The 17568-nt window shown below is 42.0% G+C and overlaps 2 protein-coding genes and 1 long non-coding RNA gene across 4 annotated transcripts in view; 2 read left to right on the top strand and 1 right to left on the bottom strand.

Moving 5' to 3' along the window:
* POC5 (POC5 centriolar protein) overlaps positions 1–8592 on the top strand; it is a 48233-nt gene extending 39641 nt beyond the window's left edge. The window contains exons 12-13 of the mRNA XM_075838469.1: positions 6489–6668; positions 8024–8592. Coding sequence (XP_075694584.1) covers positions 6489–6668; positions 8024–8152 — 309 coding nt within the window. The 3' untranslated portion in view covers positions 8153–8592. The remainder of the gene's footprint in view (positions 1–6488; positions 6669–8023) is intronic.
* Positions 8593–12924: 4332 nt separating this feature from the next.
* LOC142745747 (uncharacterized) overlaps positions 12925–17568 on the top strand; it is a 65175-nt gene continuing 60531 nt past the window's right edge. For both annotated transcript variants that reach the window (XR_012881690.1, XR_012881689.1), the window contains exon 1: positions 12925–12974. This is a non-coding gene — a long non-coding RNA (uncharacterized LOC142745747). The remainder of the gene's footprint in view (positions 12975–17568) is intronic.
* Positions 14617–17568, bottom strand: part of ANKDD1B (ankyrin repeat and death domain containing 1B) — a 71534-nt gene continuing 68582 nt past the window's right edge. The window contains exon 15 of the mRNA XM_075854878.1: positions 14617–15750. Coding sequence (XP_075710993.1) covers positions 15692–15750 — 59 coding nt within the window. The 3' untranslated portion in view covers positions 14617–15691. The remainder of the gene's footprint in view (positions 15751–17568) is intronic.

The raw sequence follows: 17568 nt of genomic DNA, 5'->3' as shown, positions 1-17568 counted from the left end.
GACGTAGTTGTATGAGACTTTGTTTTTTGCGGGACAAGTTGTACTTTATGTAGGTACCATTTTTTGGTACAAATACATTATCGTTTAATTTCTATAAATTTTTAATTAGATTAAAATGCTGAAAAAAAGCAGTTGTGCAGCAGTTTTAATATTATTTTTTTTTTACACCATACACCGATCATCATAAATAATGTTATAGATTTGTTGTACAGGTTATTACGGTCGTGGCGATACCAAATATGTCTATATTATTTCATGTTTTGGGACTTATATTTTAAAAAGTTGATTTATTATAAAAAATGTGTATTTCTGTGTATTTTATTTACTTTTTATTTATTTATCATTAATTTTTTTTTTACATTCATTTAACTTTTTTTTTTAATCCCATAAAGGGATTTATCATTTTTATTTTGATTTTGTAACTGTAATGTACTGGCATAGATCTATATGCCTGTACATTAGCCTGTTACTGATCGTACACAGGCAGTTGTTAGGGCATACCTCAGTATGCCCTAACAGGAAATATGTTCAGACAGCCCTGGGGTCCTTCACTGGACCCTGGGCTGTCTGGCCATACGAGTTGTTGGCTTTGATCGCGTCACAGTTATTTTCTGTGACGCAATCAATGTGCAGTCCCCTCTCCTTGAACGCCGCGATCAGCTGTCATCGCGGCGTTCAAAGGGTTAACAGCGGAGAGAAGATGTTTCTCTCCTCTCCACTGTCAGAGCGGGGCCGTGGCTGTGTATTACAGCCGTTGCCCCGCTCTCGATCGCACACACAGACGGCACAGACGGCTGTCACACAGGACGAGTATGCTCATCCTAATGCGCGAAGTGCTCGCCGCTCAGGACGAGCATACTCGTCCTGTGTCGGCAACCAGTTAAAGAGGCTCTGTCACCAGATTATCAAACCCCTATCTCCTATTGCATGTGGTCAGCGCTGCAATGTAGATAACAGTAACGTTTTGTTTTTTGGCCAAGTTATGAGCAATTTTATATTTATGCAAATGAGCCTTTCTAATGGACAACTGGGCGTGTTTTCTCTTATTTCCAACTGGGCGTGTATTGTGTTTGTAACATCTGGGCGTGTTTACTTGTTTTACTAGCTGGGCGTTGTGAATAGAAGTGGATGATGCTGACATATGATGCTGACCTACACTTCCATTCACAACGCCCAGCTAGTAAAACAAGTAAACACGCCCAGATGTTACAAACACAATACACGCCCAGTTGGAAATAAGAGAAAACACGCCCAGTTGTCCATTAGAAAGGCTCATTTGCATAAATATAAAATTGCTCATAACTTGGCCAAAAATGATCGTTTTTAAAAACAAAACGTTACTGTAATCTACATTGCAACGCCGATCACATGCAATAGGAGATAGGGGTTTGATAATCTGGTGACAGAGCCTCATTAATCTTCCTCCTGAGGTCTTACACGCACTTCAGTCACAGCCCATTGAAAAGGGCTAACAGTCATTGGAATACCTGGGAATCCATCTTACGACCAATTATACGCTGCCAATTATTCCCCCCTCCTCTGTTCCTTAAATTCCTCACTACTGTCATGGAAATCTATGCCTCTTTCCTGGACTGAGCAAATATGAGGTCAAAATGACATTCCTCCCCAAACTTTTATACTTGTTCCAAACCCTACCAATTAAAGTTCCGCCACACATCCTACCTCTCCTTCAAAACCATATTTTCTCTCTTATTTGTCATGGCACATGTCCCAGGATATCCTGGTCCAGCCTATATTAATCGAAACACGACAGAGGCCTTAGTGTCCCTAATATCTCTAAATGCAATCAGGCGGTTATGATCGCACCCCTGACCAAATTAAACACCACCATAAATATGTTTCTTTGGGTGTACCTGGATATCCCAGAGGTTTCACCAATCTCCCATCCAATCATTACCATGAACCCCCCCACGATCTAACCGCCTTATACATTTTTCATTAGTATGGTTTTCCAGGGATACTAAATTTTTGTTCTAATACTCTGTCAAAATTCCTAATATACATTTTGTCAAAAATCGGAACGCATTTGTTCCTATTCCCCCTACCTCCGGCCGGCCGGAAGTTCTGCCTTTCATCATACTTTTTTCATTTCTTCGACACGATCGTGAACGAGCCTTATTATGCAGACAGACCGGTGTCGATAACTCCCTGAGTATCGAAACAAGTCTGTCATTGATGCATAAGCAGACCATGAACGGCGCTGACATTGAAGAGGCTGTGGACCAAGAGGATGCCTCAAACCTGGGATTTCTGACGTATACCGGGGTTTGAGGCGTCCTATTGGTCCACAGCCTCCTCAATGCCCGCCCTGTTCAATTCTTTGCTTACGCCTCAATTCCTGCCCCATTTTGTTCGTGTTTAATGAAATTCCTGAGGGCTCGTGCGCTGCCCGTGCCGAAAACTCATCCCGCACGGGTCCACCTCGGACGTGGAAAGCGGCAGTTTTTCACATCCGATGTGGGCTACGTTCGTGGAAATGTAGCATTAGTAGGTTTTAAAGCTTTTTTTTCTGGTGATACTTTAATTTTTTGGAGCTTCTTTTCGCTGATGATACTTTAAGGGTATGTTCACACTGAGTTTTTTGCAGGCAGAAAATTCTGCCTCAAAATTCCGTTTGAGATCAAGATTTTGATCTGCCTGCACGCCGTTTGCCAAGTTTTTCACCTGCGGCCATTGAGCGCCGATGGGCAAAAACGCAGCGAAATACGCTTTCTCTGCCTCCCATTGATGTCAATGGGAGGTCAGAGACGTAAACGCCCGAAGATAGGGCATGTCGCTTCTTTTTCCTGTGTGACGGTTTTTCTGCTCGCGGGGAAAAAACGCCTTTGCCTCCCATTGAAATCAGTGGAAGACATTTTCTGACGTTTTTTGGCTCGTTTTACGAAAGCGGTTTCTGCATCAAAAAACTGTGTGAACTGACCCTAAGGGTTTTCTGGGACTTTGATATTGAAGGTTATGAATATCAGATCAGTGGGGATCCAAACTCAGCACCCAGACGGGCAGCTGCTTAAAACCGGTAAGCGCTGCGGCCTCTTCGTTGCTTACCAGACACCGCTCTGTACGTTTGGTAGTGGTTGTGCCGGTTACTGCCACTCAGTCCCATTCACATGAATGGGCCTGAGCTGCAAAGATCTACAGTACCAGGCACAGCCAGTATTAAATGTGCAGAGCAGTGCCTGGTAAGCAATGAAGAAGCTGCAGTTCTAACTGGTGCAGCTGCGGCCCCTTCAATCGGTTGATAGTGGGGGTGTCGGTAGTCTGACCCCCACCAATCTGATATTAGTGACCTATCCTAAGAATAGGTCATCAATATCAAAGTACCAAAAAACCCATTTAAAGAGGCTCTGTCACCAGATTTTGCAACCCCTATCTGCTATTGCAGCAGATCGGCGCTGCAATGTAGATTACAGTAACGTTTTTATTTTTAAAAAACGAGCATTTTTGGCCAAGTTATGACCATTTTTGTATTTATGCAAATGAGGCTTGCAAAAGTACAACTGGGCGTGTTGAAAAGTAAAAGTCCAAGTGGGCGTGTATTATGTGCGTACATCGGGGTGTTTTTACTTCTTTTACTAGCTGGGCGTTCTGACGAGAAGTATCATCCACTTCTCTTCAGAACGCCCAGCTTCTGGCAGATCACGCTGTGACGTCACTTCCCCAGGTCCTGCATCGTGTCGGACGAGCGAGGACACATCGGAACCAGAGGCTACAGTTGATTCTGCAGCAGCATCAGCGTTTGCAGGTAAGTCGATGTAGCTACTTACCTGCAAACGCCGATGCTGCTGCAGAATCATCTGTAGCCTCTGGTGCCGATGTGTCCTCGCTCGTCTAACACGATGCAGGACCTTGGGAAGTGACGTCACAGATCTGCACTGTCACAAGCTGGGCGTTCTGAAGAGAAGTGGATGATACTTCTCGTCAGAACGCCCAGCTAGTAAAAGTAGTAAACACGCCCCGATGTATGCACATAATACACGCCCAGTTGTACTTTTACTTTTCAACACGCCCAGTTGTGCTTTTTCAAGCCTCATTTGCATAAATACAAAAATGGTCATAACTTGGCCAAAAATGCTCGTTTTTTAAAAATAAAAACGTTACTGTAATCTACATTGCAGCGCCTATCTGCTGCAATAGCAGATAGGGGTTGCAAAATCTGGTGACAGAGCCTCTTTAAGTGGTTTTTCCCACGAGAGACATTTATGACATATCCACAGGATCGACATAAATATCAAATAGATGCAGGTCCTTCCTCTGGGACCTGCACCTATCTCTAAAACGGGGCCCCCTAAACCCCGTTCTAGCTTTGTCTGATCTCGCTGACTCCCGGCTTCTTCCTGGTTATATGGTCGGGAGTTACGAAAATAGCGTCACTGAGCTACACTGTTTCCGTAACTCCAATAGTAGTGAGTGGCCGTTACGGAAGCAGCGTAGCATGCAAGCTATGCCGTTTCTGTAACTACCATTCAGTTGTATGGGACTCGCATATATCGGACATTTATGACATCCAATGTTTTAGTTTTTTTTATTTAATGGTCCTTTACTTAAAGCATACCTGACCCCTCAGGTGACTCTTCAGAGTAAACTGTCGTGTGTACATGAGGAATACCACTATTCAGAGTGAGTGAACAGAAAGAATAGAGGGGGGGGCAACTTCCTTTAACCCCGCATTTTCACGTACATGCACGTCGGGGAATGCAGCCTGTTCACGCATTCCCACGTGCTTGTACGTGATGGAGATCGTGCGGGCACAGAAGCTGTGGCAGCGTGATCGCCACGGGAGCCCGGCTATTACGGACAGCTGGGCTCCCGCTGCAACTGCCGAGATTGAAGAAACCTTCAATCTCAGCCGTTTAACCCATTAAATGCCGCAGTCAATAGCGACCTCGGCATTTAAATCTATTGACAGAGGGAGGGAGCTCCCTCTGTCACCCATCGGCGGCCCGCAAATGCGATCTCTGGCCACCAGCGGGTTGCCATGGCAGCCGGGTGCCTAACAAAGACCCCCAGGCCTGCCCTGGCTGTATGCCTATTATGCTGTGCCGGAGGCACGGCCTAATAGATTGCCTGTCAGTTTTACACTGACAGGCAATAATGCTTTGGTATACTAAGTATACCAAAGCATTATATCTGCGATCAGAAGATCGCATGGTGAAGTCCACTATTGGGACTTAAATAAATAATTAAAAACATTCAAAGTTTTTGAAAATATAAAAAAAAAAACGAGAACCGTAAAAATAAAATAAAACCATTTTTTTCCCATAAAAAGTGGTTTTATTTCATAAAAGTGTAAAAACAAACATGAAAAGTACACGTATATGGTATCGCTGCGATCGTAACACAAACAATAAAGTTAGCACATTAATTCAACGGTATACTGAACGCCGTACAAAAAAAACCCGCTAAAATATGTTAAAATTGCTTTTTTTTCTGCATTCCCCCACCAAAAAAATATAATAAAAATTAATCAATAAGTCTCATGCACCCCAAAATAGTAACTATGAAAACTACACCTTGTCCCGCAAAAAACAAGCCTTCATATGGCGAGATCAACGGAAAAATAATACAGTTCTGGCTCTTGGAATGCGGTTATGCCAAAATGTATTATTTTTGTTTAAAAGGTTTTTTTATTGTGCAAACGTAGTAAAACATAAAAAAAACTAAACATATGTGGTATCTTCGTAATCGCACCGACCGATAGAATAAAGGTAAAATGGTATTCATGACGCATATTGAATGGCGTAAATTTAAAAAGCGAAAAACAATGCAGGAATAGCGGGGTTTTTTCAATTCCCTTCCTCCAAAAAAGTTAATCAATATAATATATGCACCAAAAAATGGTGCCATTGAAAGACATAACTCGTACCGCAAAAAACAAGCCCTCATACTCCTATGTTGACGGAAAAATAAGTTATAACTCTTGGAATGTGAAGATGAGAAAAATAAAAAAGAATGCTTGGTCATGAAGGCCAAAATAGGCCTGGTCGTTAAGGGGTTTTAAAGAGTGTGTTTCTTATGAAACTCCCTAATATAATTGTTCAGTCAATTGAAATTCCGCTTTGGTAACAAGTGTCTTTTTAGATTCTTTTTTGACAGTACAAATAAAATGTCCCTGTCATAGAAAGATAGAAATAGAAAAACACTCAGTCTCATTGTTGATGTTTCTTGGTCTGCACAATATTTCATACATTGAAGCATAAAGTTTGTGATCCTCTGTATTGTGACTAGGCGCAGGAAGCTGCCCATTGTCAGACATTTTTTAGTTATGGGTGCCACTTTCCTGGTTGGGCAGTAACCCGCCTACATCCAAATGCTTCCTGCTCTTTCATCCTACCCCTCTATATACGTTACTTTCATAGCCCCTATGCTTACTCTGCCTGCTTAGGTAGGACCCGCCAACAAGGCTTAAAATCTAGATGCCGAACGGGCAGTTGTTAACGCCATGTGTGTTTTTCATGTGTATTTTATAGCCCATGACAAGAGTTATAACATCAGGTCAACAAAAGGCTGGGAAGACTATAACAGCGCGTGTCACAGCTCGTTCAGATCTAGCACAGATGATCACCAAGACTGGAGGAAACTTCACTTCTATGGGGGTTTCACCACCAATGAGTTCTGTAGTTGTTGAAAAGCATCATCCAGTTACTCAGGTAACTTCATTTCTCAAGTTCTCCGCTGTAATAAATCAGTTAAAAATAGTATTCCATGGTAGCAAAATGATGGGCATTTTGGCTTAGATGAAGCTGCACCTTTATCTGCTTCTTATCACCCACTGTAAAGGCCCTTTTACACTGGCCGATCGGGCGGTGCAGCGAGCGCTGATCGATGAGACGACATTGATTGGCGCTTGTTTGCTCCTGTCACGTGGAGCTATGGATGGGACGAGCGGTCGTTACTCCGATCACTCGTCCCCATACGGTATTATCGTGTCGGCAGCGCGTCTCCCTGTTTACACAGAGATATGTGCTGCCGACAATGATATTTTAATTTTTTAAAACGATACGACCAGCAGATGAACAAGCGCTTGCTCGTTCATCTGCTGATCGCTGCCGTGTTTACACAGGGCAATTATCGGCAACGAGCGTTCTATGATGATAAAGGGTTCGCGTTGCTGCCGTCCCTTCACTTCCGTAATAGTGGTACTAGGGGGCTAGACAGTGTCTTACTTGAGAGGATGAAGGGCTCTATTTGAGATGAGACATTAAAGCCCTCCTAATAAATACTTGTATCCCCCATAAAATAACAATGCTGAAGCACCTTGTCTTAGGACTGCACTGTGCATCTGTTATTTCTCCATGTATGAATAAATTGTAAACTGGGTGATACCGTTCCTCTTGTCAAAAAGTGCGTCCCTACACGTGCTGACCGTATCAGACTTTAGGGACATGCCCTCTGACAAGGGGAACAGTGACAGCCAGTTAGCACTTTATTCATAGATTTCCAGGAGTAATAACAGAGAAATTCTGCGTTGTGCTGTTCCTAAGTAAAGCTTCTCCATAATTTGTTTTAATGGGAAATACACGTCAGGAGCGCTGACAGGTTCTTGTTAATCTACAATTACATAGTCCATATTTCTGCATGAAGGGTCTACTTTTTCAGTAGTGCTGTTGACATTTGACACCCTAGGATTTGAGAGATGTAGCACCACCATGTTTTGCAGCTAGAATGGGAAAGATATACTTAGGTACAGGCAGATAATAGTACCACTCATAATATGGGCTTACTGCTGAGTGCTCTGCCCTCGTATTTCTGTCATTGGCACAGTGTGGCAGGAGAGCTTGTGATCACTATGCCAGGTTGGTTGCTTGGTTAGCATACTAAATAACCTGATTTAGATTAGTAATGACCTAAGCATAGTATTTCTTCCAGGGGAAGGGAGGCTGCTGTTTAACAAAATAATTATCACTGAGGCGACCACAGTTGTGTAACAAATCTTTTGATGGTGGTTCTTTATGTAACTTGTTCAATATGTATTACCCTTTAAACATTTATTATGTCTTTAAAGCAAACCATTTCTCAAGCCATAGCAGCAAAATACCCTCGATCAGCATTGCACAGTGGCAGGGGTACCGGGCAGAGTGCCAGAACATCTCATGCCCACTCTGGGGTTCATTCAATCAAAGTCGTTGACTGACCTGCAGTTTCTTCAAAACCTACAAGCAAGTCTACAAGAAAAAACAAACCGCAAAATAGTTGTAAAGTTTATTTGTTCTGCAATGATATGAAGTCTCTGAGGCACATCTACCCCTGTATCAATGTTAAGGGCTATACATGTTTTTAAACATAATAGAGCCATGTTTCTACTGGTTGATCTATTTCTTGTATTTGCTGCTGTAGGGTGCAGTGAACAGAGTGCCTTATGTGGGTGGTATAGGTTGTATAGAATTTAAGTCTAATTTATTCAAGTCTGTTTCTTTTAATCCTGTACTGTTCAGCAGAATAGATCTGTTCTTTGTGGACCACATTGACCTTAAAATCCAGCCACAAGCATCGTTTATGTCAAATCACTAATCTGAAGCTGCTGTATTTTTTTATAATGTTTTATTATTTTTAAATAAAGGAAATTTTCATTAATATGATTTTTTTAGTTTATTAAGCAGAAGTAGAAACCAGAGGCTAACGGGCGAGAACATATTATTTTGATGTTAGAAATAAACCAAAAACAGTTCATGGACTTTGATATGGTCTATGTAGTTGCCGACTGTTACACAAGGTACTTTTTTTTTTTACCATTGCTCCGCATAATTCCTTTTATTAGTCACCCTTTTAGATTGTTTTTTTTTTTCATGCTCCATATTACTAGCAAATGGAATATTCACCTTTAGGAACCTGAAACTTTTATTATTGAAGAATGCATTATATGCATCTGTTGGATGCTGGAACGGAGAGGAGGGTTGTTAAACTTGTACAGGCAGGGACATGTAAGAATAGCCGATATGATACTTTGAATCCGGGACCAAGTCACATCTCAGTTTCTCAATGTGCAGTACAATGCCAGACATTACAAAGTATTGGCAAGAGGTAGCCTAACAAAATATTAAGTAGGTGCTAATAATAATGTCCACTGAGTATGTAGATCATTTTACCAAGTGGCACAATGGAACAGGTTATCCAAACATTGTTGTAAACTAGGCTCATCCCTATAGCATACACATTATTTACTAGAATGGTACAGGAATCACAATGCAGTGCTTCCTGTCAGATCCATTATGCGTCCATGTGATCCATGAGTATCAGAAATAAAAAAAAAATGGAGTAATCATACCGGTACCCCACCCTTCTATATACCCTTCTATATACCCGTCTCTTCCTGAGAATTATTTCCACTGTAGAAGCGACCAGTGGCACAATGCTACACACTTGGTGGAGTTGCTCCAAAAAGATCTTACCTTGGCACAAGTCTTCTCTACTTATCACACTAGTGGGCAAAGAGTGGAAACCCCTCTTCAAAGGGCCCTACTTTCAATATAACCGGGCTATATTGGCTCTAAAAAAGGGCCATTGTGCCACTGTTTGACAGCGTCTTGCTCTGTCATACCACAGCCCTGGCATACCACACATACTTTTATGGTGGCATGGCAGTGTGAAAGAAATGAACTAATTCCACCATTTTGCCTTGTATTCTATACTTCCATTTCAACTTCAATATAAGAATGATACTTAGAGAGAATGTATTATTGTTTTTGCTGCGTGAGAGAATCTTTACAGGATGACAAAAGAATTTGCTCCGCAAGAAAAAAGACAGTACGAAGGGCAAACGGATGACTCAAGACCACGCCCTCTACACCCTCTTATACAGGAGAGAAAATATTGTGAATGCAATGTGTTTTGTGCAAACTCAAGAGAAAATATTATAGCTGATATAGTAAAAATTCAGTCTAAAAAGCTGTATATAAACCCACTCCTAATGTATGGAAAGGGCAGTCTGCCATCACGTGCTAAGTGACATCATTATGACACTTCTGGGAAACCTCTTGACAAAATAAATATGAATGAATCTGGAGCAACTGTTTGACTTTGAATTATCCACAACAGCAGCAAGAGATGTCTTATCTGCCTCATGTAAAGATCTGAGGAATATGCATTCCCGTGTCCATACTTCAAGTGAGAAAGAAGAAAACTTTAGAATACATGCATCTAAGCAATATCATATAGAAGATAGTTATGCCAGTGCACAGTGCACACATTTTGCCTTACATACCTATCTATATCAATGAGTTTTAGGACAGACTAACAAGTTAAGGTAGACACCGGGTGAGGGAGAGAGGTGCAAGGAAATTATCTTGAGCTATACAATATATGGAGTTAAAATACTCCCTAGGACACAGGTATCCACTTTCTAGGGTATTGACTCCATCCAGTAGGAATCCCATGGTTCCCAATTAACTCAAACTAGTCCAACATGTTTAGGAATGCTGTTAGGTTTTCTAGGGTGCGAATATTACGAATCCTAGTTTATTTATTTTAGAGGGGAGGTAGTGTCTGTTCCCAGCAGTGTCTTAACTGCTGTAAGGATGGGAAGATGTGTATGGTGAAGGTTGAATAGGTCACATTCCCCCGGCACGTATGTTTTCAATTGCCTGGTTGAGGTCACGTGTTTCCTAAACGGACTTAAAAACCTCCACACCCATCAGCAGCGTTTGACACCGGAGCATTCGTTCTGGTGCCACCTGCTACAAATGAGGCTCAGAGCTTTGTAAAACTGCATCATCTGGGCCCTCATGACTTTTATACAAGTAGTTCAGGACAGCGAGTTAATCATGGCTTGCATGTCCGGGAAATGGGCTGCACAGGCAGTACCTTTTCCCTGTACGCCGAATGGTGGTGGAGGTACAAAACGGACCGGGGAGTGATGGCTCTTCTGATGACTGCACATCAGGAGATTGAGACGACTTGGAGGTTGGTGTGACCTCCAATTGGGTTTCGTCCCAGTCCACCTCTGCTGTAACCTCCTAAAAGTTGTCTCTTGATTTACAGTGTATAAAAGACTAATTTAAAAAAAGATCCCAGAGCGTACAATGGTAAGTACAATAGTAAAGTTTTAAACAATTCCTACAAAGGTCCAAATGGAATTATGGGACGATACTATGTATATATTACTATGGTGTTTCCCATACTTCCATGCTGTCGTTTTACACAAGCAAGACCCAAATCTGCATAAAGTGACGTATAAAAGTATGGCAAGTATCATACCTTATTTTACCTTAGTATCATACCTTATTATAGTACTTGCCATACTTCCATGCCGTTATTTAACATAAGCAACACACAACTCTGCATAAAGTGACATGAAAGTATGGCAAGTATTATGGTACTTGTAATGGCTCCATAGAAATGAATGGTTGTGTTCTATCCGCCAAAAAAATGGATTGGACAATGAAGAAAACAAAGGTTGTGTGCATGAGCCCTAATTGTTATGCAATAATGTGATGTTCCCCTCTCCCAGGGGATCCGTCTTGAAGGCACTATTAAATAATCCTCGGAAGATGGTGTGACCTCCAATTGGGTTTAGTTCAAGCCCACCTCTGCTGTGAGCTGAAGGTTATCTTGTGATTTACAGTGTACAAAACAAGCAGAAAAAAAAGTTTGCAGAAAAAGATCCCGAAGCGTACAATTAGAAGTACAATAGAAACGTTTTAATTACTACAAAGGTTCAAATTGCAGCATAGAATTATATAAAGATACTATAGTACTTGCGATACTTCCATGCTGTTTGACGCAAATCTGCATAAAGTGGCGTATCAAGGTATAGCAAGTACCACATATTAGTATGGTACTAGTAATGGTCCCATAGAAATAAATGGTTCGGTGTTCTATCTCCCCAATTATGCATCGGACACAACAACGGTTGTGGGTATGAGCCCTAATTGTTATGCAACAATGTGATGTTCCCCTCTCCGAGTGGATCATTCTTGAAGGGGGCATTAAATAATCACTGTCATTTCAATAGACTTTTGACAAGTCATAGAAACTTGTCAAATGTATATTGGCAAATTAGTGGCTTATTGGTGTCCTCTGTGGCACCCAGCTTCAAGGTCATAGGCCATGCCAGCGCAGTTCCCCTGTTATAGTAGACTCCTGCCCTACTGACATAAAAAATGTAGGTGCAAGGCTAAGCCATATGCCCCTCTGGTTGCTGTTGGCATTGTCTTGAGGTCATGGGAGAGCTGAAGATGGTGTGATAGATTGTTTATTGTCTGTTTTTAGCTAATCCTGAATCACAGAGGAAAAAGCCAATAGCAATTGAATGGCAAAGAACTCAGTCAATATACACAGAAGGACCCTTTAACCTTTATGGGACCCGGATAGTGGAAAATAGACAGCAGAAAGTCCAATTCATCTCCTCCCGTTCTATCATTTGGAAAATATCCCCAGCTTTCCTGTGTTATTGTCTCATGTTGCTGTTAAAAAGTGAAGTCAGTTATGGGTTTTCCGCTTAGTGTTTCAGATTACCCTTTTTTTTTCAACATTAGTGGCTCATGGAGGACATATACAAATGTATGGTATACAGTTTCAGAAGCCGGGGCTTTATGTTTGGCACATACGTCAGAAGATTTTCCTGGCGTATTCGACGAATATAAAATTATACCAAAGTAGTAACAAAGTTTAAAGCTGGTTATACACATAAGATCCCATCATCAACAGCAATGACTAAGGCCCGGTTCCCACGGGTCAGATACGCTGCGTAAAAATCACGCAGTGAGTCCGACCTGGAACCCGAAGTACATTCCGTCCCAAAAAAACGCACCACCTTGTGGTGTGGTTTTTCAAACGTAATTTCCGCCCTGGAAGAAAGCACTCATATTTACCCCATCCGTCTTCTCTGCGCGTAGTCCGGCCTCCTACGATGACGTTGCTGGTCATGTGATGCTGCAGCCTGTGATTGGCTGTAGCGGTCACTTGGGATGAAATGTCATCCCAGGAGGCCAGACTGCAAGAAGAAGGAGGGCGTTCTCGTAAGTAGGATTTATTTTATTTTTTTCCCGGAGTTGCGATTTTTCCCCACTTCGCAATAGTTTTTGACTGTTTCTACGTCTTAAGGATGCGGATACAGTTGTAAATGGAATCACTGTGAGGGAGTTTGACTACTAGTGGGCCTGGTGCAAGTACACCGTTTGCTCCATGGCTGAAGCAGCCCTGTGAATTAAAGTATTACATAATCTATATAATCTCTTAATATATCATAAAAAGAAAATTAGACCAATGGGAAATATAAAGTGACACCCAGTGTCCAGGTTGCTGTCCAGTCATTATTTATAGGTCAGTCAGATACTTCACCGATGATTACAATGAAACTAAAAGGATAGTATAGGTAAAATGCTTATACATTAAATAAATATCCTACTCTCATTTGGCTGTTAAAGGGTACTTTTTATTAATGGTACATGTGCTCTTGGGTCCTTTCATATGACTAGTGGTAGGTGTGAGATTCACTGAGGGAAGAGTCCCAAAAAAAATCCTTTTTTTGCTGTTATCTTTATCCTTCAGCACTCAGGAGAGGTAAAACTCCCTGTGGAGGAAACCTCTAGGGAACCATGGCATAAAGTCACCCTTCCTCTGGGCATAGGAGGCAACATGTAGTCTAAAAGCAGTGTTTGTCTCAGGATAACGTAAAAATGTGAGATGCCATATCATTGGTAGGATCTTCAATGTTTACTGGCTGCTTTGTAGGGACCAATGCTAGGACGCAGTCCCAACAGTTGCCTTTTTTTAGTTGTTGTTATTGTTATTGTCTTCATCCTTCAGCACTGAGGAGAAGAAAAAAAACCTGTGGATGAATCCTCTAGGGAACCAGGGCTAAAGGACTGCCCTTCCTCTGGGCATAGGAGGCAACATGTGGTCTAAAAGCGCTGCTTGTCTCATCATGACATAAGGTTGTGAGTAGCCAAGTCATTGGTAGGATCTGCATTGTGTACAGCTGCTTTGTAGGGACAAATGCTAGGACACAATCCCAAAAGTGGTCTCTTTTTCCTGTAGTTATTGTCGTCCACTCTCTATTTTAATATGTGTTGTTATTTCATAAAATTTGAATTTTTTCTACACTTAAAATATTAGTAATAGTGTATGACTCCTTTGTTTTTGTGTATTAATCATAGAAGCTTTATGTAGGTGAGGGTAAAACATTTTATTTGTTACATTCTGACGTGAATTTTTTGCCTGCTGCCATGCCACGCATGTGGGGAGGACTGAAATCAGTTTGCCATTCCTACTGCAAAAGTAACAGCTTTTGTAGCTGCCATATTGGGTACCCCTGTTTGGAAATTACAATGGTTAATGGGGTCTGTCATCTTGACATACATGCAGCACTATTCTTGCTGTCAAATCTGAAGGAATCTCCAATGCAGATATGAACGCAAATGTTTCCAAAATTCTTACAATTAGAAACTTTCTTTTTATGGATTTCCTATATATATTTTATGTGAAGAACCTCAAAACCAGAGTAAAGCAAATGCATAAATATCATGCAGGATTTCATAAACTAAACAAAAAGTTTATTGTTTTAATAAAGTGCATTATTTACACACATATCAAAGATAGAGCTTCATCAACATCTTATAACAAAGTGAAAAAAATGGGCAGGTGCTAACCTGCTGTGACTGCAAGGCACCCATCCGCGATGCATCCAACAACCGCGCCGGCACCATGTTCGGCGCAGCTGTCAAACTGCCTGTTAACGTCCACACGTTGTTGTGGGTAAAACAGCCCTTTACCTGCTTAATCGTGATGCCATAATGGGTGTATTCATTAAGGGCTGCATGACTTTACAGGTAAAGGGCCGTTTTCCCCCGAAACAACGCGTAGCCATTAACAGGCTATTTGGGAGCCGCGCCGATGCAGTTGTTGGCCACTTTGCGGCCGGGTCAGTGCTGCTCTGTGTGACCTTTCCCTAAGGCTGCCCATACACAATGTGGGCAAGCTGCGGTTATTTTCCACATGGAAGAGAACCACGTGGCATAAAGCACACACGGTTTTCATGTGCTTCACCTGTACTTGCCACAAAACTGCGGACATTCGCTATAAACAGAATGCAGCTCTCGGCCGTGTGGTACTTACTGCAACACGGCCACCTCATGTAAGGGCACCCTTAAAAGTATTTTTTAATGAATATCATTTAGAAAGCATGTGATCAGCTGGAAGTCCACAGAGCACTTGTTCCCCCACAACTGTAGACTGTACACTATAGCTTGTTATTTTATATAATGTGTAGATCTTTGGATACATTAATATCCAATATAATTTTGGAACATTTTGGGATTTATTAATACCCAATATAATTGTGTTATCAATAGAATTTCTTCAGCAGGCACAGAAATTGATCTAGAAGCAGGGATGTTTAGAGAAATTCAAATTTCTTATGGCTTCGCCTCTCAGAAAGCGGGAGACTGTATATAACAGTACTTGTTTTTTCATGAAATCTGAGACATTTCAATACAATGTCATTCATAGATTACCCATATAAGTCATATGGCTTACCAGATGTAAAAAATACAAGCACACCACAGGAAATAACATTATATACATTAGGATGTGAAAACCATTTGTAAGACATGAGGTCTGATGTTTGTTCCTTTCCTTGTCCTCATCATGTGCATGTCCCAGGACCAATCTCTGATGACACGTGATGTCATTGGTTAGGTGTTTAGGGTACCTCTTTGTAGGGTTTCATACAGTATTAGGAAATAGTGCACTTCTTGGGCTGCACACCATCGCTGCTCTGTATTCTGAAGTTTTCTGTAAAGAAAGGAAAACATTGAAAGGGAAAAAGTGAGATAAAAGACAGGTAGTTGGGTGGTGGTTGGTAATTACTCTAAATGTAGAAAGACGAGATATGGGTTGTTATTATTCTTATCTTCAACTAGCAACTTCTATTATTAGTGGACCATGCAGTTCAATAGATGGTAACATTTCTAGTATCTATAGTGTTCACTATTACTGGTTGGCCACCAAATAAATGCAGTCATTAGATTTATAGTGTTCAAAGACAGAAGAACCTAAGAGGTAAGTAATTTGTAGTCTAGCGGACCAATCATCACCTTCTCCGGCCCAGGCACTTTGCAAGTCCCGGACCGAACACACTGCAGGGCTCCTAGCATCATAGTTATGTACGATGCTAGGAGTCCCTGCCTCTCCGTGGAACTACTGTCCCGTACTGAAAACATGATTACAGTATGGGACAGTTGTCCGGCAGCGATGCAGGGACTCCTAGCGTCGTACATAACTGTGATGCTAGGAGCCCGGCTCCCTGCAGTGTGTTCAGTCCGGGACTTGCGGCTGAAATACGTTCCGTCCATTACGGACGTAATGTGCTCGTGTGAATCCAGCCTTAGCCTAATACTATAGCAACTTTGGGAATAACTGTACAAATCTGCTATATTACATTACTGTTTATTGTTCTATTGGACCAATTGATTTTGTTTTATATAATATTTATCATATCTCCCATGGGGCTCAACTTCCCTCTGTGAACATAGAACCTGGCACCACCATTCTCAGGAAGGATCAGTGGGGGGTCCCTGCAGTCCGAGCCCCCCCCATCAGACATTTGTAGTATATCAAATTGATGCAATAAGTGTCAAATGTGGAAAAAAAACCTTAGGCCTAGTCCACACAGAGTGTTTTGCAGGCAGAAAAAATCTGCCTCAAAATTCCTTCAGGAATTTTAAGGCAGATTCTGACCTGCCTGCCCTTTTTTTGCTGCGGCTTTCACAGCATTTTTCGGGGGGCTTTTTCGCCTCCACCCATTGAGGACCACGGGCAAAAAACACTGCGAAAAATGCTTTTTCTGACTCCCATTGAACTTAATGGGAGGTCAGAGGCAGAACCGCGGCAAGAAAGGACATGCCGCTTTTTTTATTCCGCGAGAGGCTGAAAGCTGCCCGGGAAAATAAATGCTTCGGCTTCCCATTGAAATCAATAGGGGGCGATTTCGTCCGTTATTTGGAGCCGATTCCCACGCGGTTTCCGCATCAAAATCAACGTTAATAAACTCCATGTGAACTGGGCCTTAGAATGCTATAAAAGAAGCACTGACTTATTTCCACTCATTGTGAACGCCATTAAACAGATAAGCACCGACTCATTTGTAATAAAGAGGAAACACCATAAAAATGTCACGTTCTTTGCATCTTGAGAACAATCAACAAAAATTCTGAATAAATATTTTCCACCTCTACAATGTATCAGCCGCTTGATCTATTACGCCCAGTGGCGTAGCTATAGTGGTCACAGCGGTCGCAATTGCGACCGGGCCCCGAAGCCAGGTGGGCCCGCGGCCCCCCGCACCACATCAATAAAAAGTTACTATAGTAACTCGGGCCACGGGCCCCTGTTACTATAGTAACTGACAGTACTTACTTTCATGGTTCCGGAGCGCAGCGGAGGTCCTGACGTCACAACGCTGTGCGCTGCGCATGACGTCACAACGCTATGCGCCGCGCACAACATCGTGATCCCGGATAGAGTCAGGACTTCCGCCACGGCTGAAGAGGAGGGTAAGATTAATATCCCTGTCTGCTGTAGCTGATTGGCGGGGTCCGTCTCCCGGGACCC

Source organism: Rhinoderma darwinii, chromosome 1 (assembly GCF_050947455.1).
Source record: "Rhinoderma darwinii isolate aRhiDar2 chromosome 1, aRhiDar2.hap1, whole genome shotgun sequence".
NCBI lineage: Eukaryota > Metazoa > Chordata > Amphibia > Anura > Rhinodermatidae > Rhinoderma > Rhinoderma darwinii.
The sequence above is the reverse complement of the archived record's forward strand: the minus strand, read 5'-3'. Positions and strand labels throughout refer to the sequence as shown.